Genomic DNA, 27416 nt, shown 5'->3' with positions numbered 1-27416 from the left:
TAAATATGTTTTGTAAGCTTAATTACAACTGCCTATAAAGTAATGTTTCATAAAATTTCCAAAATTTAACCTCCTACTTTCTTTTACTATTATTCTTTGACACTCAATGCACACAGTATCGATTACGAGGTTTTGACCAATCTCCCTATTTGTACTGGGCCAATGTAAACACATAGATAGCTTGACACACACAGACAATGAGATGAATTTTGATTATATAGTCTACCTCTTCTTATTACTAAAATAAGCAGGTATTCTATATGACTTATTTTGCCTTAATATGCACACATACAATTGTAATATCATATGGCGATGTGTAAATTTATTGTGAAATTCATTTTGTGCCTTTTTTCCGAAGTAAAATACCGTCATCAGATTGGCTGACTGAAATAATTAAATTTCATTTAATAAAATTGCAGGCCGAAAACATCACCGAATTATACACCATACTTGTGGATTTCTTTCTTAGTTAATAGTTGAACTTGCATTCTGAAATTTATTATTAACAATATCATGTCAACTGTCGCTATGCCGGCCACTGCTTACCAAGCATCTACTCCTGGAAATCCCCCACAAATCTTAGGTCCATTATCTGGCGGTGGTGAAGTACCAGAAGGAGAACCTGTTCATTTAGAATTACGAATAGCTCCTCCAGGTGATTTACAAGTACAGTGGTTTAAAGATGGCGTTGCCTTAAGCGCAGGTGAGTAATTATGATTAAATTATCATAAATATTAGAATCAAGTGTCTTTTTTAAATATTATTTCGTACGAACTATTGATAGGGATACTACCCCTAACTCAGGGTCTGAAAAGTCGGAAAAATGGAAATTTCGCAAATGCGATAAAAATTATCTTGGTGGTCTAGTTATAGTATTTCGACATCAGACAGTGGGTTTTAAGCGTTATTTAAGCCCTAACACTTCAGGCTGGGCTATTTCGCTTACTACCCTATACATGTGTTGTATGCAGTATAAGCTATATGGCTATATAGAGCTGAAAGTCTTATATGAGGCTGGAGGTTCGCCATTGTTATTGTGGACGGTTCGGCATTGCTTTGGCAAGTTTTGCTGACTGTTCATGCAAATAACTGATTTGCTGGTTAACCGATTTCATTCATACTGGTGGTTGCTTTTCAGTGTTCCCGAGGGCCATTGTCATTGGGACATTGTAAGGCATGCCGCCATTGCTAACATTAACGAGTTTGACTGTCGTGTAAGCGGAATAGGTCAATTTTGGCCTGCTCGTGCTGTGCATAATTGATTCACGCGATAATTGATCGGAATAACTATACATGTGATGTGAATGTGTATATGAATGGTGCGAATGGTCCACCAGGGTGCTTGGGACCTGTGTGATTGCGCCAGAGGATTGAGCTGTACTATTCAGATTGTAGCGTTATAGCCTGTACGGTGTCTGGTTCCCCTTCTAAACGGGGTTGAGCTGTACTGTTTGGGTTTTTACGTGAAAGTTCGGATGGTGTCTGGTTCTCCTGAAAACCAATGTGAAATTACCCTGACCCACAAGGGTATATTATATAACTGTGAACGAACTATTGATATATTTCTGTTGAAAAATTCTTCCCATTATTCTTAACCATATGACTAGTCACTTATTTAATAGCGGGCTTTAAAAATGTAAAGAAATAGTATCCAGGGCTAATCATCATCTAGACATCAATAACATTGGAGTCCACCTCAGACTTCAGAAACCGAAGGTCCTGGATTCGAACCGCGCATGAAGGATCGTGGGTGCTCACTCCTGAAGAGTCCCACCATAGGATGAAACGGCCATCCAGAACTTTCAGGTTTCCAATGGTGGTCTAATATTGATCGGTTCATGATCTCAATTAATAATCTACATCGCGCTGGATACAATTTGTGATTGATTCAATATTTCAGGTTACCAAAATATGTCTAAAAAATAAGAAATTGCATGTCTAACGTACGGAGAAATAAAAAAATGTAGTCTTAAAAAATAGTCATAAAACTTATTCAAATACCGAAATGAAAAATACCGAACCACAAGTATCTAATTATAAATGTACCTGAAGCAATGTAGATAGATGAAACTAGAGGCATGGTACATTATGAGTGGTCAAAATTGAAACTTTTCTGGATTAGATTTATATGAAGGTCAAGATACTGGCGTCACAAGTGTGATCAAATGTGCAATAATTAGCGATTAACCTTTCATAACAAGATCAATAACGTGTTTTATATACAAAAAAACTGTAACTTGAGGATCTGAATTTTATAGTCGAATATTGAAGCTTAATAATTTGTCACATGTTGTTGATATCTTAAATTAAACAACATTTAAAAAATCGAAAAATTTTTTCACTTCAGTCAAAAAAACTTCAGACTTTAATTTGATATAGGAGGTGCCTTAGTTCACTTCGTACTTCAGTATCGACTCATGTAGTTCCTTTTCATTGTACTTAGGAATAAACATGATATGACTTTGATTAGTGGTTGACTTATGAAAAAAGTACACCTTACTGTATATTTTACTTTGTTTTTTTTGCGAACCTGTCATCATTCCGATATCAGGTATTTAAAAACGCATAACTTAATTCAAATTCTATGCAATTATCATCATAATAACTACTGAGAAAGTTGTATGCTCTCAATATCTGTAAGGCAATAAATAAAACGTAATTGATTAGGTTAATGAAAAGTCTTTTTATCTATGACTTATGAGATAACGTCTTTTCAAAAGTGTAGATGGAATTTTCTACGTAAATTGAAGAAATATTGTAGGCATCATCCAAATGAGTATTTCTTTGTGAAAAAGTGTCCATATCTCGTTTCGTTTTCATCCACATTTATTTCATACTTACGTTGATACTGTATACCAGATGTTAAGCAATTTATGGAATAGAAAGTATCATATTCGATAGTTGATGAGATCTATCTTTTGATGGATAGAAGCGGTTAGGAACTTCATTAAGTAATTCATATTTTTTAAAATGTGAGTTATCTGTTTGATTGTATGATCACTAACTATTCGGTGCACAACAATTTGTCAATTTATTAATTTCAACTGTTTTACCATATCTTCGTAATTATTTTGTGGTACCCAATGGTCAGTCTTTACTTATTTAGTGTTGATCCCTACAAAGAATGGTCATTTGATAAAGAAGGGTATTTTAAATCTCTTAATAAAGCGTAATCAAATACTGTACTATCAGCTAGTGATTGCCGAGTTTAGTTGATGTTGTTTGTTGTAGCTACATATAAGTGCATTAACTTATTTCCTCACTCCGTCCTCTCTTACTATAGTACAATATTGGTTGGTGATACTATTATGTTTTAGAATAATAAGATATTCATCATCTTGGTCAATAGTTAATTTGTTTTAATGGATGATGATAACATGTAGAAAAAACAAGGTATTTCTTTATACTGGTCAGTTATTTTAATATAAAATCATATTTTATATTTAATTTATCAAGGCTCTCGTTACAATACAATGTGTGAGCGTGGTTTAGCATCACTAGATGTCATCTATACAATTCCAGAGGATAGTGGTACTTATTTTTGTGTCATTTCAAATCCATATGGCCATGCTCAAAGTGAGGCAGTTCCTGTAAAGTAAGAATAACAAATATATCAGAGTTTGTTCAAATTTTTATCAATGTTCACTTTTAGTGAGCAGTTTGTATAACAGTTTTTATGATCATTATGCAACGATAGTACAATTTCAATAAACCAAACGCATAAATGTATTAAGAAGTAACTTTTAATTTTGGAGCGCATTTACAACTGTAAACATTTTACTCTTGTCCTATGTATTGTAGAATATTTAGAGTTTACGTTGTTGTCAGTCATTTGAACTCTCTGTTTAGTTGTTTAAGATTCAAGTTAATCGTATAATTTCAATTGTAATCTCGTCTTTCATTCACCCGGCTAAAAATTAATCCGATTTTCGAGAAGCAACGGTTAAGGGTACTTAGGAATAGTCGAAAGGTCCATCTGAAATAACTTAGCTGCTGTGAGCATACACACTACATTTCGACCAAGAGATCATTCATTACTGAAGTTTAGCTTGTGCCTACGCGCAAAATAGGCTAAGAGAATCAGTAATATGGATGCAACAACTAGTCTTTCTGAAAAATTATTAATCAAACCGCATTCTAAATGTGATGCCGTTACGAAGTGGAAAATATTCTATAATGTAAATAATTTTCTCCATGATATGTGGTCCTTATTAGTAGTTTCTTCTTTTCAGAACTCTCATATGTTAGCTTTATGTTTCGACTCTCCGTTTTTCGCAACGTCACTATCAAGTTAGTTTAGTCATCATTGTGTGAAATTTTAATCAACTGTGCCAAAAGTTCGTTGTTAGGAATTTTATTATTTAACGAAAAGGAAATTCCGGATAAAATTCAGCAGTTTGAATTCACTTGGTATTGTTTACTTGAATCTTCACATTGATGTTTAGGATTGTAATTGATCAGTCTCTTATTGACATATGTGCATACTGTGCGTATTGCCTCGATATTCCTTTAGTTCACAAGCATTCTAAGCAAAGGTGGGTGGTGGCTACCAGTGGAATCCAGGATGCGCGTTTCGTCCTATTTGGGACTCGCCAGCTCGATGTACCTGCATCTCAGAGTTAATGTTCAACTTGGGACTCGAACCCAGTACCGTTCGCTTCAAACGCCTTCGCGTTATCCGCTTAGCTACTGAGTCCAATTGAATTTAAACTTCACCCCATTACATAAGCAAGTGGCTATCCACCACAGGCTATGAAAGATGGCTGCATAATATCGCAAATTAGTGTAAGTTAGACATTGACACCGTCGGATTCCACCTCAGAGGTCTAGAAGCTCGTGAGAGACTGGAGGTCCTTTGAAGAGCATCATACTAGGATGAAACGACCATCTAATGGTTCCAGGATTTTAGTGGTCGTCTAACTGACATTACTTCATGAGGTGAATTAAAATGTATGAAACTGTGTAAACTACACAAAACCCTATACTGAATACTCGAATTGTAGACCCTACCATTTGTGATAAGTAATATATCCTAAAAATCTTATATGACCAAGTTTCAAAGAATAACTGCAAGTTACAAATGTTACCGTATGACAGTAAACAGAATAAAGTAGTCAATATGAGTTTAGAAATAATTCTAATACTATCTGCTGTATATTTTCTTGCTATTCTAATAAAAGAGGTAGTTTATGTTAATGTACTAACTATCACTGTCAGTTTCCAAAAAAATATTTATCAATCAAAAGTTCTAAGCATAATTAAATCAACACAAACGAATAGACTTCGTATTCTCTTACTTCAACTGAAAATTCTCTGATTAAATTGTTTAACCAAGCCAGATAGCCCTTCATCAAAGAGCTATTATCCACATGATTGCAGACCAGTGTTCCTAAGAGCCGTCGCTAAGCATGAAGCCTAGTTGCAAAGCTTTCAGCATCGAAAAACAAAATATGTCCTCCTATTTTATAGTTCAGCCACCATATTACATAATATGTAATCTCGAGTCAAGACTAGCAAATGGTACTGGTCACTATTTAATTTTATTTGTTTGAACACATAAACATTGGCACAAAGGGACACCGAATACATATGTGCCGCACAAGTCACTTGGTTTGTGTACGGGCTGTGATACTGACCGGGTGCCCAGACCGAAATAGGTGGTTTTCTTAGGGGGCCACACCCGGAGCCTTTAACCTAAAGGTCTGATCCACAAGGCAGTAGAGCATTGTAAGAAGATGCAGTCCCATGATAGTCGGTGACCAACGATTGGTTCATACGCCATTTGTTTCTTCAGGATACTGGAACCCATGTGCACCATTGGTTTGGAATGCGGTTTTTCCAATTCCTCTAAGTGGACTCTCTGTGTCCACGAACCCGGTTCAAGCATCGGATATTCGCTTTTCGTCCTCTCAATTTCGGAAACAGCGCCCTCGCGTGGCCATATGTGAGCACTTCTAGAGGGAGAGCTAACTCTCCCCACCTTCGGTCGTATCAGGGTATTTGGGGGCTACTGGTCATTATGATCTGACCATACTGTATAGGAAACAAGTGATATATTAAGCCGTGATGATTGACGTTTGTATTTGTATTTCGCAAGAACACGAAACTACTATACAATTATTGATTAACATGCTTTTACTTACACAAGCACATCTTTATGTTTAAAACAAATATCTAATGTCGGCATGAATAGTGACATAAATTCTAATGAGTCATCCGATACTTGTTTTTAACATAAATGACCTACAAACATATTGTCAGGTCAACAAAAAATTAAAACATGAAATATTTTATCCTTATGGATTATTTGTTGTCTGAAGAACTTAGTTTCCTCAATCTTTTTGTATAAACTACAAATAACAAAAAAGAACATGAAAAGTTCTGAAATCTTTGGTTTGGTTTAGATTTCAGGCTAAAAAAAGTGGAAGTCAGTTTCTAATCAAGACATTATAAGAATCTCTTTTCAATAGAATATCAAACTATCCATTAGCAAACCATATGCTTCATATTCAAGTAATAATATAGACACGTTCATCAATATACGATACATTAAATAATCCTCTTAAATGTCAGATGCATCAGTTGAATACAAGGATTCTGATGTCCAAGAGTGACGTGATTGTGCACGTATATATTAGGAAACTTACGTATTTACGCCTGTTACTCCCAATCGAGCATAGACCGCTGACCAGTATTCTCCAACCCACTCTGTTCTGGAACTTTTTTCTACTTCTATCCAATTGTTGTTTACTCTCCCCATGTCTGCCTCCATTTCTCGGCGTAATGTGTTCTTTGGTATTCCTCTCCTTCTTTGGCCTTGGGGATTCCAATTGGAGGCTTGTCTTGTGGCGCAGCTGGGTACTTTCCTCAATGTGTATCCTATCCACTTCCAGCACTTCTTCCTGATTTCTTCCTCCGCTGGGATCTGGTTTGTTGTCTCCCAGAGTAGGTTGTTGCTTATAGTGTCTGACCAACAGATCCGAAGTATTTTGTGTAGACAGCTGTCAATAAACACTTGTATCTTCTGGCTTTCGTAGTTCTTCAAGTTTCTGTCCCATACAGTAGAACTGTCTTGACATCTGTACTGAAAATTCTGACCTTGGTGTTGGTCGGCAGTTGTTTTGAGTTTCAGATCTTTTTCAATTGTAGATATGCTGCTCTTGCTTTTCCGGTCCGCACCTTCACATCTGCATCAGATCCACCGTGTTCATCAAGGATGCTGGACAGACATGTAAAGGCTTTTACATCTTTCAAATCTTCTCCGTGAAATGTGATTCGATTGTTGCAAGCTGTGTTGTATCGGAGAATCTTGCTTTTCCCTTTGTGTATGTTGAATATATTAACAAAACTCATGTTTAAATAGATTAGAGTAGTATCAAACATCTATTTGGGACAATAAGAACCCAGTATGTATTGATTTTTACTAACTAATGTTTAAAACGACCTTTAAGGAAAATGGCTGACAAAATAGTTCACTGTTAACGACAGAGTAGTCTGAAATAAAACAATGACTTGATTAAATGAATGTTCCAGAATTATTAATTATCAATTTACATCTTTGATACATAAAGAATATTATCTTCAGACTGTTTAATGTTATGATGCTTGTCTGTTCCATCACGCGAAACATCCCTGAACACTTAATAAATATGCCAGCTTCTTCTTTAGAAGAATATTGATTGTGTGATTGTAATGATATTCTAAAAATACATACTGAGATAACTTACATGCACCATATTTAATGCAACAAAGCATTTTCAATGTTTTTCTTCGGATTAGTAGGTTCCACAGGGTTTCGGTATATCTTACTTTTCAAACAATGAATTAATATGGAACATTTAACGATAAACCTATGTTTATCATGATGGGTAACGTTAATCTTTTAATATCATGTAATGTTATGACGCTTTATGCAGTTATCAATTAATCTTTTAATACTTTTTGTAGTGTAATACCTGAAATTGATCCAAGTCAAGATCACATAGATGTACAGTCTGCTGATCTCTACCAAGCAACTAGTGCACCTACAAAAGAATATGAACGTGATCAGAGAAGTCAGCCAAAGAGTGCACCACATTTTACTCAACAACCGGTGATTAGTAGTAGTGATGTTCTTGAAGGAGAACCTGTCAGAATAGAAGCATATTTAAATACAACAAGTGATTCAACACTACAAGTTGATTGGATGAAAGATGGACAACCAGTTGGTACAGGTACTTCTTTTGTTAAGTATGATGATTCATGAAAGATAAATTTAACTAGTGATAATGAAAATTCAAGGATTTTATTATTTAATGAACCCAGATATATATCATTTAATGATCTTTGTTTATTTGTACAGGAAGCCGTTTTAACGCTGTCCTTGACAGAGGTTTAATCGTTCTGGAAATCGGATACTGTTTAGCCGAAGATAGTGGGTTGTATGTTTGTGTAGCTACAAATGCGCTTGGCCATACGGAGAGCCAACCTGTGGAACTGAGGTAATTATTTAATTCAATCATATTTATTTCTAGTCTTCAACGGATTCCAACTTCTAATTTGATCTATTTTCATTGTTTCTATAAATTTCAATCATTTTACTTCAGAAAATAATTGACTGAAGAACATCATATAGCATTATTGTGTTTGCTTTGAATAAAAGATAATTTATCTTAGATTAAAGCAATAATTTATGTCCTTAGGCAATCGGCCGAATGTTCGGGATCTAGATTCTATGAGTTCGAATGGTCTTCAACAAACCCGCATTGGAATTTCAAGAAAATTTCCTCGAAAATAGGGGAACTTTCCTACTTAATACTGAAGTCACAAACATTGACTCTTTTGAGAACCTGACTGAAAATCTTCTTGAAAAAAATACATTCGTTTAGAGAAGGTTTTAAAAGAAAAAATAACCAAATGAAATTATTTTTTGAACCAATAAATCTGTTTCATTACCTGATATTTAATTCATAGACTGCGCTTGTGAATCATGCTTTGTTTACTTCAGCTTTGAATACAGTGAAATTATATGTAGATCCAGTTGACAATATGACTGAAAACCTGGCACACGAAATTTTAAATTTCATGAATAAATTGCATTGCGTTATTCGTTATTTCACTCTTTGCCTTTACACTTAGATGCCAACCAGAAGAACGAATTGTTACCAAGTCGATTCTGGATCAACAATCTATAAATCATTTGAAACAGCTAGAGGAACCTGGCGAGGATTACGATTAGTATGTACCATTCATCTTACATTATTTATCATTTTATTTTGCATTTGTTAAATGGTGTTAGATAGAGAAAGTTACTTCTTAGTAGTTGTTCTAGTGATAAGTGCTCACTGAAAATGAACCTTAATATAAAATCGATCTTATGGAAAACCATTCTTTTAAGTACGAGGGTCATGAGGAATAAGCAACCTTCATATTCAGGGTAATCAAAGCTAGGCACTGTTTGCTTCATGTTGAAGCAATACTGTTAAGTACTTAAGTATATTGTAGGCTAATTGAACATGATTTATAGCATAGAAATCATTATAAAGCATCTAAGAATATACGACATTTCTTTCAAATGAAATCTATGAACTATCGAAAGCTTTCAAAGCTTAGTGAAATAGCTGGTCACATTTTTTGATGTACAGCGTTTTCTAAAATACCATTATAAATTATCACTTAAAATTTCAAAACTTACAGCTACCTTTAGATTTAAATCTAAAGATACAAATCTAATTGAATGGATTTTAACATTTAAAATAGTATGTTCTGTAGTTAAGTCCATTATAAACAGTTGATATTTTCCCTCAGCTTAAATTAATAGACGAGAATCATTCTTACCAAAATAAAACTTTATTTTAGCATGATCAACTCAACTGTTCAGGGTATACCACCATCTTTCAAAGCGAATTTAGAGCCTTCTTCAGTCGAAGTTAGTGAAGATGAACCTGTAATTTTTTCTGTACCTGTTGATTGTGGAAACGGAGATCGTTTGGTTATCGAGTGGAAACGTGATGGTCAGGTTGTTAAAACAGGTAAATAATTTAAAAAGAAAATTTCATGTAACCTGATTTAGTATTATTAAACTGATTTACTACATTATACTTAGCCTATATTGAACATAATACCTATTTTTAACACATAAACTGATTTTGAAGACACGATTTATGGAAAGTAACGTGTACATCTTCGTACACAATGAGGATAGATCTTATCATGGTTATTGTTAATGTTTTAGTCACACGGTGCTTTCTTAGAGCAAATGGTTAATAAATGGATATAAATAATCACTTAAAGCCGTTCTTATTTTATGTTGATATAATTTCAAAAATTAATAGTGTAAGATAACACTTAAAAAGTGATTATTAGTTGTAAACTGTATTTTGTATTTACCTAGTAGTTTATTAGCAACAACAATAATAGTATACAGCATGTTCAGCAAACCTTCCTAACATTCAGTCGCCAATCCATCATATACTCAATAAAAATTAATACAAAATTTTGAGAAAATTCTCGAAAGTGTAAGATTTCAACGAATCGTTAAAGCAGACCAAGTATTCAGATAACTGACATAGAAATATTTTTATCACCCAACAAGCAAAACAAGTACCTTTACTTTAGATTGTAACAATAATAATTAATCGATAAACGTATAATTCTACATTTACAAACTAATGACTTAAAATCAACAGGAATTAGACATATATATTCCATAAAGGTTATTCAACGCATTACGCCTCTATGAATTAAGGAATTATGTTTTTCAAGGCTTAGTGAACACGACACAACTGTCATCATTATATGTAATAGATCTTTCATATTAATAAGTTTATAGGCATCAATGCCAAGCAAGGTTGGACTTGATAGTTTGGAATAAATTGAGCAATGGGTAAAAAGTCAATTATAAATATATTTCATAATATTCAATTTGTTTCTTAGTAACTATCATACTAATGCTTAACTTCATTTATTGAATATTGCAATCTTATAAAAATCAATAAAAATAGGAATAAAAATTCATTATTATTTATTATTATTAATAATCCACCTAATGATCAATGGTATTTGAAGTCAAACCTTGGTAATGATACTTATAAATATAACAGTTTATTTTTCATGACTGTTTTCATATTAATCTGTTAGTGATATAAAATCGTTAGTCATATTGGTAGCCAAACACAATAAATAAATGTAGTTCAATCGTTTCATTTACAAACTATAACAAAATGAAGTAAAATACAATTGTCTAGCAATTCCTCTCTGTAATGTACCGACGAGAATTGTGAATGGTAACTCTTGAGAACTATTTATGGACTAATAAGACTATATATATAGTATAATTGTTAAGTAGCTAAACTATACACAATCATATGCCTCTTATTGTAGGCTTTATTTTGAGCCACAGACTATTACTTTGCGATTTACCGTTCTTGAGTTATGCCCAGTCTATTAATTACAGTCCCCAACATTTATAACCACTTCCGGCTAGATCTTATACAAATATTATTTTCTATTTTATGATACAATGTGGTCTGTTTAGTTTGTATATAAACCCAGTATGTTTGAAATACATGATTCATATCGCGGGGGCTGAGATTGGTGTTCTGGACTTAACTGGCAGAGCTAGGCAGGAAAAAGGACCGATAAAGACTGTAGGCTGCTCGTATGGCATTTATGTGTCGTTGGTCCGGTCAACAAATCACTCTTCTCTAATTGGTGGTATCATTACATTACATATTAATAGGGCACAGGACCACAAGTTATAACAAGCTCACTATTTCTAGTTTTTAAGGGATAGATAATAGAAGAATACAATATAATCAGTCATTGAATAGCATCATTTACATAATGTGAACAATCGGCAGTATGGATTTATTATTGATCTGATGACATATCCATTTCTTTATTTAACTGATTGATTTGAGAAAAATTGTACAAAATCTTAAGCGGTAATAACTTTATTCCATTTTCATGTACAGTAACGAGTATTGAGTTGCATGACTTATTAAGTAATTTAAGTAGCAATTCTGAATAACTACTAATTTGATTTATGTCAAAACAAGATTTGAATAAAAAACGTTCAGAGTAAAGAACAGTTAGAATGAATTTACATTCTATTTTTCGTTGAAAAGTAATTAATTTAATACATGCACATTGTTGACAATTCAAATAGTCTTTTTGAGGCCCAGGATCTGACTCCAATTGGATTCTATGCTGATTGTTATTGAAGTACACACATCACCTAACCTCGTATATAATTATCGACTTGAATCGCGTTAGTAAATAATGAAATTAAATAAAGCAAATACGAGAATGTTTTTTTGAATGTATATATTTTGTACACTTATTTATTTGAACAAACAATTAGAAGAACGAAGCAAAGACAAGTGAACGAAGCAAAATGACGTGCAGCGGAGATGGCGTTTAAGCCAATTCTCTATTAGTCAAGCGTTAATCAATATTTATAGCCAGATAAAAATATGTTACAGGCATGTGATGAATAGGATAAGAAGTGTACACACATACGCTCATATAAAAACAGTCAAGGTTGATAAGTCAATAATTAACAAGATCAAAACGTGACTCAAGAAGTATGAATAAACTGGCCTGTCCAGAAGCTAGAATAAGTAACTGACACTACAGTCTCTATGGTCATGGAAATAACTATGTATTGGCTTATTCTTATTTAGTTTTAAAACCAAATAAATGGTTGTTAACACTACTTAGTGGAATAATCGAATTTTCAAATCTTTTTTTAAATAAGGTTCTCGAATCACAGGAAGATTAGAACTTGGAATAGCCAGTTTGAAAATTCATTATGCTCAACCGAACGACACAGGTGCATACACTTGTCATGTTTCTACAGAATATGGATCAGCTGATTGTGGTCCTTCAAATTTATTATGTGAAGCTACTGGAAGTATAATCGCTGCAAGTCAACTTCCAGGTGACAAAGAAAAAGGTAAGTTATCTATCTGGTGTACAAGTCATACAAATAAGATGCTGAGGAATTGTGGTAATTTCAAGTTTTATTTTTTTTAAAGGTCTACTAGCGATCGAAGCCATAGAAGCAAATCTACATGCACCACGTGGTACCGTGTGGGAAGACGACAGTCCACATGAAGCACCTGTTATTATTCAACAACCACAATTAGTTGGTGAAATTGAGGAAGGGACTGCTATTCACTTTGATGTTCAAGTAGAACCGGCTGCTGATCCTTCACTTATTGTTGAATGGTTAGTCTGTTTTATTATTACTTTGCTTTAACTATTTTGTCTTTGGTGATTTATTGTACTGAACTCAAATATATGTAACATACTTAGCTTCAATTTTTTCATGATAAATAACACACATAGTTGTGTCATAACTTTCAGGAAGAGCAAACAAACATAAATTCATTAAACTGATCGTTTATATGTCCTTATCATTCATAGTTTGGAAAAATCTCATTGATCATTTTAAGTCATTCATTAGCTTGGTATATTCCTTAACAATTTTTAAAATAGCCACTGTGGTATCATTCATATTAAAAAGAAAGATTGCACTGTCAAACTATATCTCATGTTATTTCTTAAGACATTAACATAATAATTTCTTTACTATTCCTAGGTAAACTAAATATTTTATAAACATTCAGAGTAATAGTTTATTTTTCATTTTCATTTAACAATGATTCGACACAGTTTGCCATATTTCGGTTATTCTTAAATATATCAGCTTTATTAGATTAAATCACTGCTACCCAACATTGCAGTATAGTGATATAATAAATGAGTGTCGTATGAAAAGAGATTTCAAATCATTACGTGTAATAATTCTTTTTTGTTTTTCAAAGTATGTGACATTTATACATGAAATACATTTCTGACAAACAAAATATGAACTACCACTTAAGCTTTATTTAGTCTATAGACTACTATGACATTTTTTGTATATCTAACTATATATACTAAGATACAATAATCTATAAATCATTTTAGGTTTAAAAGTGGTAATTTATTAACAAGTGGAACAAGATTCAAAGTTGCTTATGAAAGAGGACTAGCCATACTAGATTTGTTGTATACTATTCCTGAAGATAGCGGTGAATATTGGTGTCGGGTAGAAAACAAAGCTGGTCAAGTGGAAAGTAATCATGTACAAGTTTTGTAAGTTGCCTTTAACTTGTCTATTAAAATGAAATTTCATTCTCAAGAGGTATATTTTTAGTTTAATAAACATTTATCAGCTTTTTAAATGCTTAAATGTGGTTATATATGTGACAAGATAGCTTCATAAAATATTGTAGTGAGAAAGTATAGTTTTGATGATTTAGAAACATGGTGAACTGAATACAACTGATTTTGCAGATTATTATCAATAAATTTTGATACCGAAACGAATCATGAAATACAATTCTAACTTTATAACATGAGCATCATTTTTTTGTAACTAAGAATGTTATGGAACTAAAATTACAAACTACATGATTACTCGGAAAGAACCACATTTGTGATTTATGTAAAAACTTTTATTCGATGAAATATATACCTAAAAGTTATTCTAAGCATAGATGGAAAGTGGCTAGCAGTGCAATCTTTTGGGGCTCGTCAGCTGGATGTACCTGCACCTCAGACTTGATGATCACTCTGGGACTCGAAACCAGTACCGTTCGCTTCAAACGACATCGCGTTATCAACTTAACTGCTGAGTCCTGATAAGCACTTGTTTGTGCGATGGGGTCAAGTTCAAATTCACTTGCTATTGTTTACTTGAATTTTTCCATCGTTGTTTATGATTGAAATTGATCATATTGGCATATGTGCATACTGTGAGGATTGCCTCGATATTACCTTAATTCACAAGTATTATATGCAAATATGGATAGTGGCTAGCAGTCGTATCCAGGAGTGAACATCAACTCTGAGATGTAGATGCATCTCAAATAGAACGAAACGCGCGTCCTAGATTCCACTGATAGCCACCACCCACCTTTGCTTAGAATGCTTGTGAATTAAAGCAATATTGAGGCAATGAGCACAGTATGCACATATGTCAATAAGAGGCTGATCAATTAAATTCCTAAACATCAATGTGAAGATTCAAGTAAACAATACCAACTGAATATAAGAGTTCATTATTTGAAATTTATACATTGGTCAATGAAACTGAATGTAAATGCTTAAGAAAAAGCTCACACTGAATTTTGTATAGATCATTTGTCAGTGTAATGAGCAAAATTATATATCTTCCGACATGATTATTGATTATCATAAAGAGAAAGAAATATTATAAGTTATAAACACTGGTTAAAATTTTTAATCTTAACTTAAGATCTCATAGGTATTAGTTTTTAGACATTTGTCTGCACAAATTATGTTTAGAGTATCTTAAGTGAAAATCTGCTTCTTGTATTTTCGCCAAACTTATGTAAATATACGTTAACCATATTGTTATTTTTTAGATAATATGGAGTTGAACAATGTAGGAGGATTTATCGTCTTTCACTTGAGAAAAGAATTAATATTTTTGACATACTGACATACGTATCAGTAGTTGATTTGTGTATTCTAAATTTTATGACTATTCTAGCGACAATCACGAATATCATTGGCTGACTTAAATATTTTGATAATTCAAGTTATACAATCATCACTATATGTAGGTGGAATTTTCTAATGAAATTATTTTATCCAGTATCATCCATAAGCATCAAAAGGATATTTAAACACTGACAATATATTTATGAATTTATAATGATGTGATAAGTCTATGTGAACAGATAAAAAACAGAGAAACCGTCCATAAAATCATTGAGGCTAGGTTTAGATATGTCCGGAAGTAAAAGTTAATTCCTTCAAATTCGTGTCAGTCGTCCTTATACATAAATTCCAAAATCTCTAGCATTTCTCGTTTATTTGACAGATGTATATTCCTGTCAGTTATTATGATGTTTATGAATGAGCTATTAATGAGACCATTAATATACGTTGTCTTAGTTCAAAAATATATGAATAATTATCTAGATTAGAGGAAACTTTAAATATTTTGTCCATAACACCATTTATGTACTATTTCACTGGTTTTTATCCTTTTTTCATCAAATAAAAATTTCTGTATCAGCACTATTCGTAAGACAGGGAAATTCTCCAAAATTATTCATAACATTTATAAGATGATTACATTTTTGCACTGTTTAAATTTTCCTATTTTATTTTCATCGTCTTTGTTATAATGTCAATATGGTATTCTACATTAGGGACAAGTTCATTTTAGAAATTTCCTCTTCTTCTCTCTCTTTTTAACCATCTAAATACCTATCTGGATTTGAAGCGATTACACAGTTATACACATACAAACACACACACACATTTTAGAGCATATACACCTAAACTTTCAAACTATACAACTACAAATTAGATAATTCATGATATTTGGACAATGAAAGAATAAATATTTTGCACAAAATCAATAAGCATTCACAAGCTTACGTTAAAAGTATCCAAGTATACCCATTTAAAAAAAATGATATTAGTAATTAGTTTTAGAATCATTCTAATGATAAACAATTACAAAATGGATTCATCATATAGGTCTTTGTATCAAAAGAATGATCATTTAATAAACCGAGATTTCTGAAATGAGGTGATTTATAACATAGGTCATGTACTGCACAATATTGAAAGTAGCTTGTTTTATTTTTAAATATTAAGTAAGACGATTATAATTTTTTGGGAAACTGAAATTCTACGTTATTCTCACGGTACCATATAAACAAACCATTAAGAGTTTTTTTTAAAAAAAGAAGCCAGCTTACGTTCCTAAAAGCATCAGCTGTATTTTTCAGTTAGAAAAATATCTGAAAATAGTTAAAACTGAAAATATTAAAGAAAGTTATTGTTTTAAGACTAGTTGCTGCAAATATTTATTGAATTTTTGGTTAAAAGAAAAAATCTAGTGCTATGTTTAATCAACTTCTGAACCCATGAATTATAAATACGGAATACATCCATTAAGACATTAAATAAGAAAGATTAGTTCAGTGAAGAGTTCTCTTTTCGGCGAATTCATTTTCAAAGCTGTACAATCGCAAATATATATATGCTTATTTTTTCAGAATGATAATAATACTGAAAAAATAAGTATATATATTTGCGATTGTACAGCTTTGAAAATGAATTCGCCGAAAAGAGAACTCTTCACTGAACTAATCTTTCTTATTTAATTATAAATATGTCATAATTTATAGCTCAGGCACGTAGTTATCTAGAACATTTTGAAGAAAAGATATTTAGTTATAAACATGAAATTCAGATGTAAGAATGTTTTTCACGAATTTATCACCAAAGCGCTCCATATATATATATATATATATATATATATATATATATATATATATATATATATAAGGCTTAATCGCGTGAAGAAATGTAAAAAGGCCATTGACTTGATGGAAAGATCACAACACTAGATTGTATGCTATAATTGATAACGATACATGGTTGTGTAACCTCTTCATGACGAGCATAAAGCACGTGTATATGAAATCAATAATCCTTAATTAGATTTCAATGTTATTTTTTTATCACTACACACTGATATTAAGTTATAATCATCAACAAAAATAGTACTATTGTGATTTATTCGAAATAGAATATAGCTGAAATTTATCTCCCTACCATTAATTTTATCGAAAAACCAGAATTTGTTAATGTATATTTAAGGTTAATTACATGGTATACAAATGCGTAATGCAAACATTATTTATGTTGTCGACCGTAAATGTTTTCCTGATGATTTAAGGTTAATTGCTTTGTACACACACGAAAAAAGAGAAAACTTATAATTCATTGTTGAATATTAAGTCAATAGACCTAATCCACATGTAATTCATAATGTTGAATACATTTTCATTTTCTGTGGTCTTTTACATAGAAACTACTCAATTATTTGTGACTTAAAATAAGTAAGATATCTGATAAATGTAAATTTAGTGATAAACAAAATTTTAGATGACAAATATTTTATTCTGATTTATGTATGGCCAGATATGAACAAATTGTAGGCTCAAACCGTAAATAAGACTGACCAATTACTTTGTATAATGTGGACTTCACAAAGAGATTAGTGGAATATATGTTACAGTCAAAAAAGAACATTATGTTATTTAAGCAAGACAATCAATGATTTTATAGTAGTCTAATATCAAAATCTCGTCAAGACTGCACGTTAGATTTTTGCATATATTTGAACTACTTATAATTACTTATATAGTGTTAATAGGCCATATTGATTTAATGTATTCCTGATATTGCACACTTTTAAATGATCCAGTTTTATAAATCATATATTGTAAACATAGAAAACTACGAATCCTTTATGTGATCTACATAACTAGGGTTTTCATTTGTTTTTCTTTATTAGATGTAATCCTAGTGCATCTGTAATCACACACAGCAATCTCCTACAAGGTTCAGAAGGTTACAATCTAATAAAGGCTATTGAAGAAGTCGACCAGCCGTAAGAGTATAGAAAATTTGATTTTTCCATATGACTTTTCTTCATCTCATAAAATTTAACTATATACTTCATGCGTTATTAAGTAAAGTGAAATATTTAACAGCTTTAAATGACTTTTTCAGAGATGGAGATGAATACAGGTACATAGAAGATGAAGAAGTTGATTCAGCTCCCAACTTTGACGTAAAGCCTCAACCTGCTACAATAGGTGAAGGTTCTCCAGTTAAATTTTTGGTACGTGTTAGTGGCAAGCCAACACCACAATTGACTTGGTATCTGAATGATGAACCAATTGAACAAGTACGTTTTATGAATTGGCAATTTAATTTGATTCCAATACTACCTAGTGACATAAATTTAACGCAGATAAATCAGTTCTAATGTTATGTAAAATATTAAGAGTTATAGTGTTTTAATATAATTGGTGATGACGCGTGTGGGTAAAAAATTGGTTATTGGGGCTTAGTTGATTTTGAGCTGCTAACTAACATTCTCTTGAAAAAATAATATTTTCATATTGGTTACTACATCTAGATGTACTGAAAATGAGTAACGTCCTAAAGTGATTGCAAACATGACACATAACTTATTCACCAAATATCTGGGAGTTTTAATAATATTTTGGTAATTTCAGTTGCAAGAGAGAGTAAAAACACAAGTTAATAAACATTTCTAGTTTTATGTAACAACTATAACACATAAAATGATTAATCAGCAACTACTATTGTGTTATTGATTTCTTTTAATATTCTCAATGAACCCTTGATAAATTGATACGCATACAGATATCTTAACATATTGATCTAACTCTCCAACTTAACAAAAGAGCATCAGAACAACACGTTTTGTCAGACAAACAAACCAAGATTTTGTAGAATATGAGGACGAAATTAGAAACTACTAACCTGAAAACTTTACACAGGGATATTACATATCTATAGGAAATTTATCTTCGAAACAGTTTTGACTCTGGGAACAATTTAACTAGATTGTCTAAAATCTATAAACCTAGCTTCCGTATAACATGAAAAGTATGAAGACTACCTAATGCTTATATCAAATATACTTCTGATCAAAATTTATCATTGTTTCTTTTAGGATTCAATTACAAAAATTTATAGTGATGGTGCAATAAACTATCTAGAAATGAGTCGTTGTCCTGCTTTGCAAGGAACTAATAAATTACACGTTATTGCACAAAATCAATTAGGCAAAGCTGAAGCTGAGACCATTCTCACCGTTTTATTAGCAGAAGATTTCAGACCGGATTTAAAACATGTTAAACCAGGTAATCGAATAATTAAGTTTAGTGAACTAAACGTATACATATTTTTGTAATGCATTTTTATGGTTTTTACTTGATGCACAAAGACATATAAGCAAAATATTACATTATTTCTTATTCAAAGTGAATATGGAGGTAGTAAGTACATGTAGGAAAGTTGATGCATATTCTTCGAGAAAGTACCAATTTTATAATACTATTACAGTAAATATTGTTGAAATAAATTATTTCTCGAAAATCTAACATTACCTCAAATCTATAAGCAGATCTATTACTAGGGACGAAAATCCTTTATCTTCGATTTCGTGAGCTAGGAGACTAGGCCTTGAGTCAATTTAAAGATAAATTCAAATAAAGATCACTAACATAATAGTTGCAAAATCACTTACTAATTAAACGGCAACCTGGATGCTCAGTTTTATCATCAGTAATAAAAATGTTTAGTCAAGTTATGAATTAAAGCAAAGTGAGTTATAATGTAGTGCCGGTTATTACGTTAAGCCCATATACCTTATTCTAGCCTTCGGACAGCCCATTCTACTTGAGTCACATTCTGACCTTGTTATTTATTCACTTCTCTCTATGCCATTCGCTCCATATAGGAAATATATGTACTCAAAAGTCCATTCTCGTTATTCGACTTACTCAATTCCGTTATTGATTAACGCGATTTAAGTCGATGATTATATGCGAGGATAGGCGATAACAAACATTCATTACGATCTTCTTGGAGTCAGATCCACGGGCCATTAAAATACCACTCACTGTCATTGTTCAATGACAATACTGAAATTTATTGTAGTAATCATATTCACACTTAATGATGACCAGTGTGTAATACCTAACTGTAAATGAAAAGCAAACAATTAGTGATTCGGTCTCATCAAGAGCTTCTCATGAACTCATCTTAGTGAATAAGATAAATATTATTCATAAATAGCTTGAAAGACTAAGGATTCAGTACCATATCAGTAACATAGGTCCATTTGATAAATAAAATTAAACATTAGTGAGATATTTATAAATCATAGATAACAAAAAAAAGATTTATCTATTAACTGTACACTCTCCAGGTAGTGATTATTTCTATAAATTCAAAGAGTCGTAGAAACATAGAAGTGTGGCAAGTAATTTTAATTATATCAACAACCAACCCAATGTATATAACATATGTTTGTTTTGTATTTACTTGTTTTTTATTTTAAATGAAAACACATTTATTTGCACATGATATCAAGCGCACTTAAGTTAATACTTGGGTAAATAACTGATTAACATTTCAGTTTATACAGTTGTAGGTTACTAACTGTTGTTCAAAGAATTAATAGGTTAAGGTTTTTAGGAAATGTATTTTATTGGTAAATTTAATCCCACTTCTGAAAAGTATTAAAGTTGTGAAGTACATTCATAAACATTCAATAATCATTTACATCATTAAAACAAATTAGACATGTGACTAATAAAAGAATTTGCCATGTGATTAAATTGTTCCAACTAGAAAATATAATGTTCAATATAAGGTTGTGGAGATTATTAAGTTTTTGATTGAGATCATGAACTAATTGATGCTAGACCACCATTGAAAACCTGGAAGTACTGATTGGCCGTTTCGTCCTATTGCGGGACCACTCAGCAATGCAATCCACGAAATTGCGTGACCACCTTCCGTTGTACTGAGGTAGATCAGTGGAGCTAACCTGTGTCGAGTAGAGACAGGTATCTGGGTTCGAATCTTGCGAGCGGGATCGTGCATGCGCACTGCTGAGTAGTCCCTTAATAGGACGAAACGGCCGTCCAGTGTTTACAGGTTTTCAATGTTGGTCTAACTTCAGTCAGTTCATGATCTAAACAGAAAACATAGTGAATGAAATAATTAGTTGCTTTAATTTAAAACACTTTAAATTCTGAAGATATCAAAATGGAATAATAACCACAACACATTAACGTCAAAAGTTTATTCTATGTTTGCAAAGATCCTCAAACACTGAAAGTTTTGTATGAAATATATAAAGATTTTTAGCATGATTGCAATTCTGAGCCTAACGACCCTAACTTTAAAAATGATGTGAATTTTATCGAATCATTGTATAATTTTACATGCTTTTATATGTTTGCTAACACCACTGGTTTGATCTGGAAGTCAGCGAGCATTTCCAGTTAAACTGATAACATGTATATAATTTGAAAAATTAAAATAGTTCTAGTCTAGCATCACTAGTCTCTTGATTACTTTTCAATAGTTCTTGAAGCTATGTGATTTTATTTGGTAGCAATATTGAAGAATATTTTTGTTTCTGAAGTTTTTTTACCCAGATAAGGAGGTTTTTAATTGTAATCGTTTCTGCATTGGTCTGAAGGCAATGGATACTCACTGTACCAACAACTCATTCCACCAAAATCACACTGTTTAATCAATAGAACCAGATGTTGCTTAGACTGTATCCTTAACAATCTTGTATACTAAATTTGGTATGGTTATTTATATAGTCGTTTGTTTGATTATTACGTGTTCTAGATAAGCTAGAATATTTTCAGAAATTTATAAGCCATAAACAAATTTTAATCTTTTAATTTCATTTTATATGAAACTTTCAGAAAATCCATACAAAAAGATGGTTGGATTACGTAAAGTAGACTGTTCTCCAGAATTAAACAAAGCTTTAACAAGAACTAAACCATCTGCACAAACAATTATGGAAATGGAAAGAGGTGAGTGTTATTAAACTTTGAATTATGCTTTATTTTAGTTTATTCTAAATCCAATTATTTGTCATGTTATGAGTATGTTCAATCGGAAAATATTACAGTTTTTGGAATTCATTTGTCCATTTAATAACATTGATGTAATCATTAAGTCAAGTACTAGATATGTTGCTTTAAAGTATCTTAATTGATGAATTTTTAAAATTCTATGTAATTTCTTATAACTTGGTGCCATACTTGGACATACAAACATTATATTGAGTTCCATGGTGTGCACATAAAGAATTTTCGAGATCAAAGATTACATACTTGTACGTCAAGGGTACGATTCAAATTTGAAATTGATCAAAAGTTCTAAACCTTAAGTGTGAAAAGACATATCCAAATCTTAACTTCAAGAACACATATCAGTTATTGAAAATCATTTATGCTCTTGAAAAGAACGATTATCAGATTTATACGTAAAAATATTTACTATTTCATTTTGATTTTAGGTTCTGAAATGAAAGCACGTATGTATCGTTCACCAGAAGTAATTGAAGCAGAAAAGATGTTGGATCAACTTGCTTTAAATTTAAAAAAGTCTGAAGTCAAAAGAGTAAGTTTAATTTTTTGATAGAGAATGTTGTGAAAAATAATTAATTATTTCGAATAATTTTCGGTAATACTGATAGATGTACGGTTTACTCAAGAAATACTTATCGTTAGGCTTTGATTATTCTCATTTCTTTCAGTCAATTGAAAAGTTTCCAAATATATACTAGTAATTTGTAAAATACTCCTGATATTCTTGAATACGTAAAGCGTACGTTATGATCCAAAGTACTCTAACCAACTAAGAATTAAAAAGAGGACAAAAGAACAACCTCTACAGAGTTTCAAGGCAGGTGAACTGAATTCTGTTTAGTAGTTGATTTAGAAGAATCTACTCAATGATTTGATGGAGAAACAGCCAGGGGGAAACAAATGATCAGCGCGTGATCAGAAAATGTATTTTCAAAAAAATCTATAAAATACGTATATGAACTGCACCAATTTAATAAGGTTAATGAATTTGTCACTGTAAATTAATTCAATCCAACTTAAAATAGTAGGAAAAATTAATAAAAATATTCAGCTTTATAACTGAAGATTTCCATATCTATATACTTGAGTAAACCAGGGATGTACCAATAGTGTGTCATTTTAATACACGGAACAGGATCTTGATAATCTAATTGTTTTCATCAAATAATACTGCATAATCAATGGATGTTTTATCATATTTTGAATGATGCAGTAAGTTTTGGTATGACAATAATTGTTCTTTGAAATCCCATCCCATAAATGTAACATGTAAATAAACAAATGATACAGAGGTACTTGATTACATTTTATCAACAACAGTAACCAGGTGTTCAAGATATTTTAACACTTGATTTTCACTGGTCATTAAGCAGTATGTACATTTGTATATCCATACAAAAAAATTTCAAATATTCGTTACAAAATGTAATCAAAGTTTGGACTCACACAGCAATGTCCGTAACCCATTTGTAGACGTATGTTACTATGAGTGTTCAGTAAAATAATATTTAATCAACTGAACGAATATAAAGTTTCATTGAATTGAAAAAAGAAAAAAGTATCTTAAGGCAATATTATTCTGTGAAAAAAATTGAAATATTTTAAATGTTAAACTAGTTTTTGGTTTCTATTCACTAGTGGATTAACTAAATAGATACCTTTTGTTATGTATGCGAAAATGTTCGAATGAACATTTGTGGATAGCAACTAGAAAGTCAAATGGATATCTAAAATGAGGACTATGGGAAAATAAACTTCTAATAAGATAATTTAGAATTCTTTAAAAAGATACATCACATACTGTTTCACAGATCTTTTTAACAATTAAGATCAAATTAAAAGACTAATATTTAAAGGAAGAATATTGTTTTTGATAAATTCTCTTCAGGTTCTACAATTATATATCCAAATTAATAATCCAAAAAAAATGACCAGGTTAAGGGCAAAGTGCATTGTTCCACTCACAGAGACGATAGAAGATATATGTGAACAATGAAAATGGAATTGAAACTGCAGTTCATATCAATGTCGTAAAATCGTTATTACTGAAATTCAAAATGAGTGTGAATCTCAAGTTCAACGGAGAAATTTATAGACAAACGGATGATGTTACATTGGGCTCACCATTGAGCCTTATATTAGCTGACATTTTTCCAGTCAAATTAGAAAATAATCCATTCATATGGATCATTCAAAAATTGGCATTTTACTTTCGATATATAAATGATACATTCATCCTTTTTAAGGACAATACATCACAGCAAGAGGCTCTTAGGCAGCTTAACGAAGTACATCTAACCATTGAGTTTACATCTGAGGAAGAGAGTAACGGTAGAATAGCCTTTCTAAAAGTTCTCTTAACTAAGAGATCGGATAAATCAGTAAAAAAGAATTCAAACAGAAAAAAATACCTAGACAGCGTTGTACATATATTTCCTTAGCTTCGTACTTCTACAGTACAAAAGAAACGTGATCAGAACTCTTAGTTACCGAATAGGGACTATATGTTCTACGGATATAGTTGGAGAAAGGATACCCTAGAAAGTTTATAATTAAATATATGATCACGAAGGTGAGAATAGGCGAAATACAAACGGTGAATAACAAATCCCTGTTCGTGGGCCTAAAATTCAGAGGGAATGCGTTTAACAAGTTATATTGATCGACGTTCTAAAAGTTTACATTTTCGTGCTTGTAAACACCTCCCAGAGTAACTTAGCAAAGTCTGGTGAAGAAAGTGAGCACTTCAATATTGACCCATTTCGTTCAAGCTGATCAATAGTGCCAGTATAAACCAATCATATGCTACCACTATGTAATGCACTATTTTAAGGAAAGATGAAAGCTATAGTAACGGCTATTTATTTAATCAATCTCAATCGTTTCTTATCATAATATTTAATTGTTTCAGTTTAGATAACAACAGTAGACAAATAACTCTACAAATATAAATAAAGTTACTAGGTCGAATATAGTTCTTCGCTTAAATTTGAAATAACCACAATTGTAATCCTTCATTTTATCAATAGACCACATTAAGAAACACTTAATATATTATTTTTATATAAAGTGGAAATTAATATGAAGCCCAGTTCACTTAAACACTTAATGTTTTCTCTGTTTATATGTATTTTAATATTCTAAAACTAATATTTTGAAATTTGTAGCCTTTGGTAAATGGTGGTCATCAAAATGATGTAGCCTAATTTTGGCGCGAAAAACTTCAGTGCACTAACTCATTTAGATATCAATGGAGTACATTGACTATCATATTTAAAGTTGATATGAAGTAAATTATTCTATTTACAAACGTTTATTTACTACATAACATCAATTACAAACAGTCAAACTTCGATACATTGTGCATTTAAAAACAACAAACAATCATAGAAGACTAACTATAACATTCTACACAAAGGAATTGACATTATCATCGTGTATTTATATTTATATCAAGCTTCTCTTATCTTCGATCTTTCTTGTTGTTTTCTCGTTCTTTATCATTTACTTTTCAGTAGTATCTTATGATCATATTTAATTTCAAGCATTTAGTTAAACTATCATATAGTGCTCGCGAGTGATATTGATATGAAATACTAAAAAACAAACAAACGATTTTTCAACTATTATTAAAATTAACTGATTCATTATTTGAATTAATAGCTTCTGCTTATTCTTGCAATTATGTAGTTAATGAAATTCAACCCATTACATTTATTTGTTCATGGGTTTTTAGATTTACAAAGGAACACACAGGCATTTTTATATATATATATATATATATATATATATATATATATATATGCTTGATAATCTTTCAAATAATGGAATCTAAACATATTTATTCCATTATAACACAACGATTATAATCAGTATTGAATTGAAACTAATTGTGAATAACATTAAAACAAATATCTACTTCAATTTTGAACAATATGACATATTTAAAATGTTCCATTTATTCTGTTACAATATTTATTTAACCGTTTGTCTTTGAATTTATTTTCATTCATGGAAAAAAATAGAAGGAAAAAAGTATTATCATCAATATAATACTAAGTTTTATACTGAATATATATGTCATTAGTTAAGGTTGATCACAAGTAGTTTGTTGTAATGATAAAATACTTCTTTGAAGATATTCATTGAATTTCTAACATTTTAGGAAGTTTTTTCAGTATTTTAGTGAAAGTATTCAAAATAACAAGGATATAGTGAAAATCATATGCGTGTAATAAGATACTGGTAATTTGTAATGTTGTGTAGTATGGTAAATTCAAAGAATTAATCCAGCATATTTATCCCTAATATAATAGAACTATCTCATATATATATATACCCAGTATTAGTTTAAGTAATATGCTGTACTAACATTATCGGTAACTCATACAGTTGAATGCTAAGACCCTAACTAACAGACACTTTTCGTACTTCTAAAAATACAAGTAAACAAGTCAGTAGCTAAGTGGATAACACGATGACGTTTGAAGTGAACGCTATTGGGTTCGAGTTCTAGAATGAATATCAACTCTGTGATACAGGTACATGGAGCTGACGAATCTCGAATAAGACAAAACGCGCGTCCTGTATTCCAGTGTTGGCCAATATCTATCTTTGCTTAGAATGCTTGTGAATTAAGGCTATATCGAGACAATACGCACAGTATGTACATATACCAATAAGAGATTGACCAAGTGCAGTACTAAACATCAGTGTGAAGATTCATGTAAACAATACCGCGTGAATTCAAGTCTTATTTATTTTACAATTATGTATAATGCCACATACATTTATATACTGAGATAAAATTAAAATCATTATACACATGACTATTTGAAATGTTTACGAATTATAATATTAGTTGTACTTAACTTCAGGATAAACAAC

General features: G+C 31.4%; 1 protein-coding gene across 1 annotated transcript; it reads left to right on the top strand.

Annotated features, from left to right (window-relative positions):
- The first annotated feature begins 112 nt into the window (after positions 1-112).
- MS3_00001423 (uncharacterized protein) lies at positions 113-27410 on the top strand. Its single transcript, XM_051208879.1, has 15 exons — positions 113-703; positions 3457-3595; positions 7948-8213; positions 8342-8480; positions 9118-9216; positions 9838-10010; positions 12740-12937; positions 13020-13212; positions 13957-14124; positions 18380-18475; positions 18598-18775; positions 19574-19763; positions 22356-22469; positions 22958-23061; positions 25697-27410. Exons 1-15 carry the CDS (start codon positions 514-516, stop codon positions 25733-25735), a joined length of 2286 nt encoding a protein of 761 aa, XP_051074284.1. The 5' UTR covers positions 113-513; the 3' UTR covers positions 25736-27410.
- The last annotated feature ends 6 nt before the right edge of the window (positions 27411-27416 follow it).

The sequence above is a fragment of the Schistosoma haematobium genome, chromosome 1, assembly GCF_000699445.3.
Source record: "Schistosoma haematobium chromosome 1, whole genome shotgun sequence".
Lineage (NCBI taxonomy): Eukaryota > Metazoa > Platyhelminthes > Trematoda > Strigeidida > Schistosomatidae > Schistosoma > Schistosoma haematobium.
The sequence above is the reverse complement of the archived record's forward strand: the minus strand, read 5'-3'. Positions and strand labels throughout refer to the sequence as shown.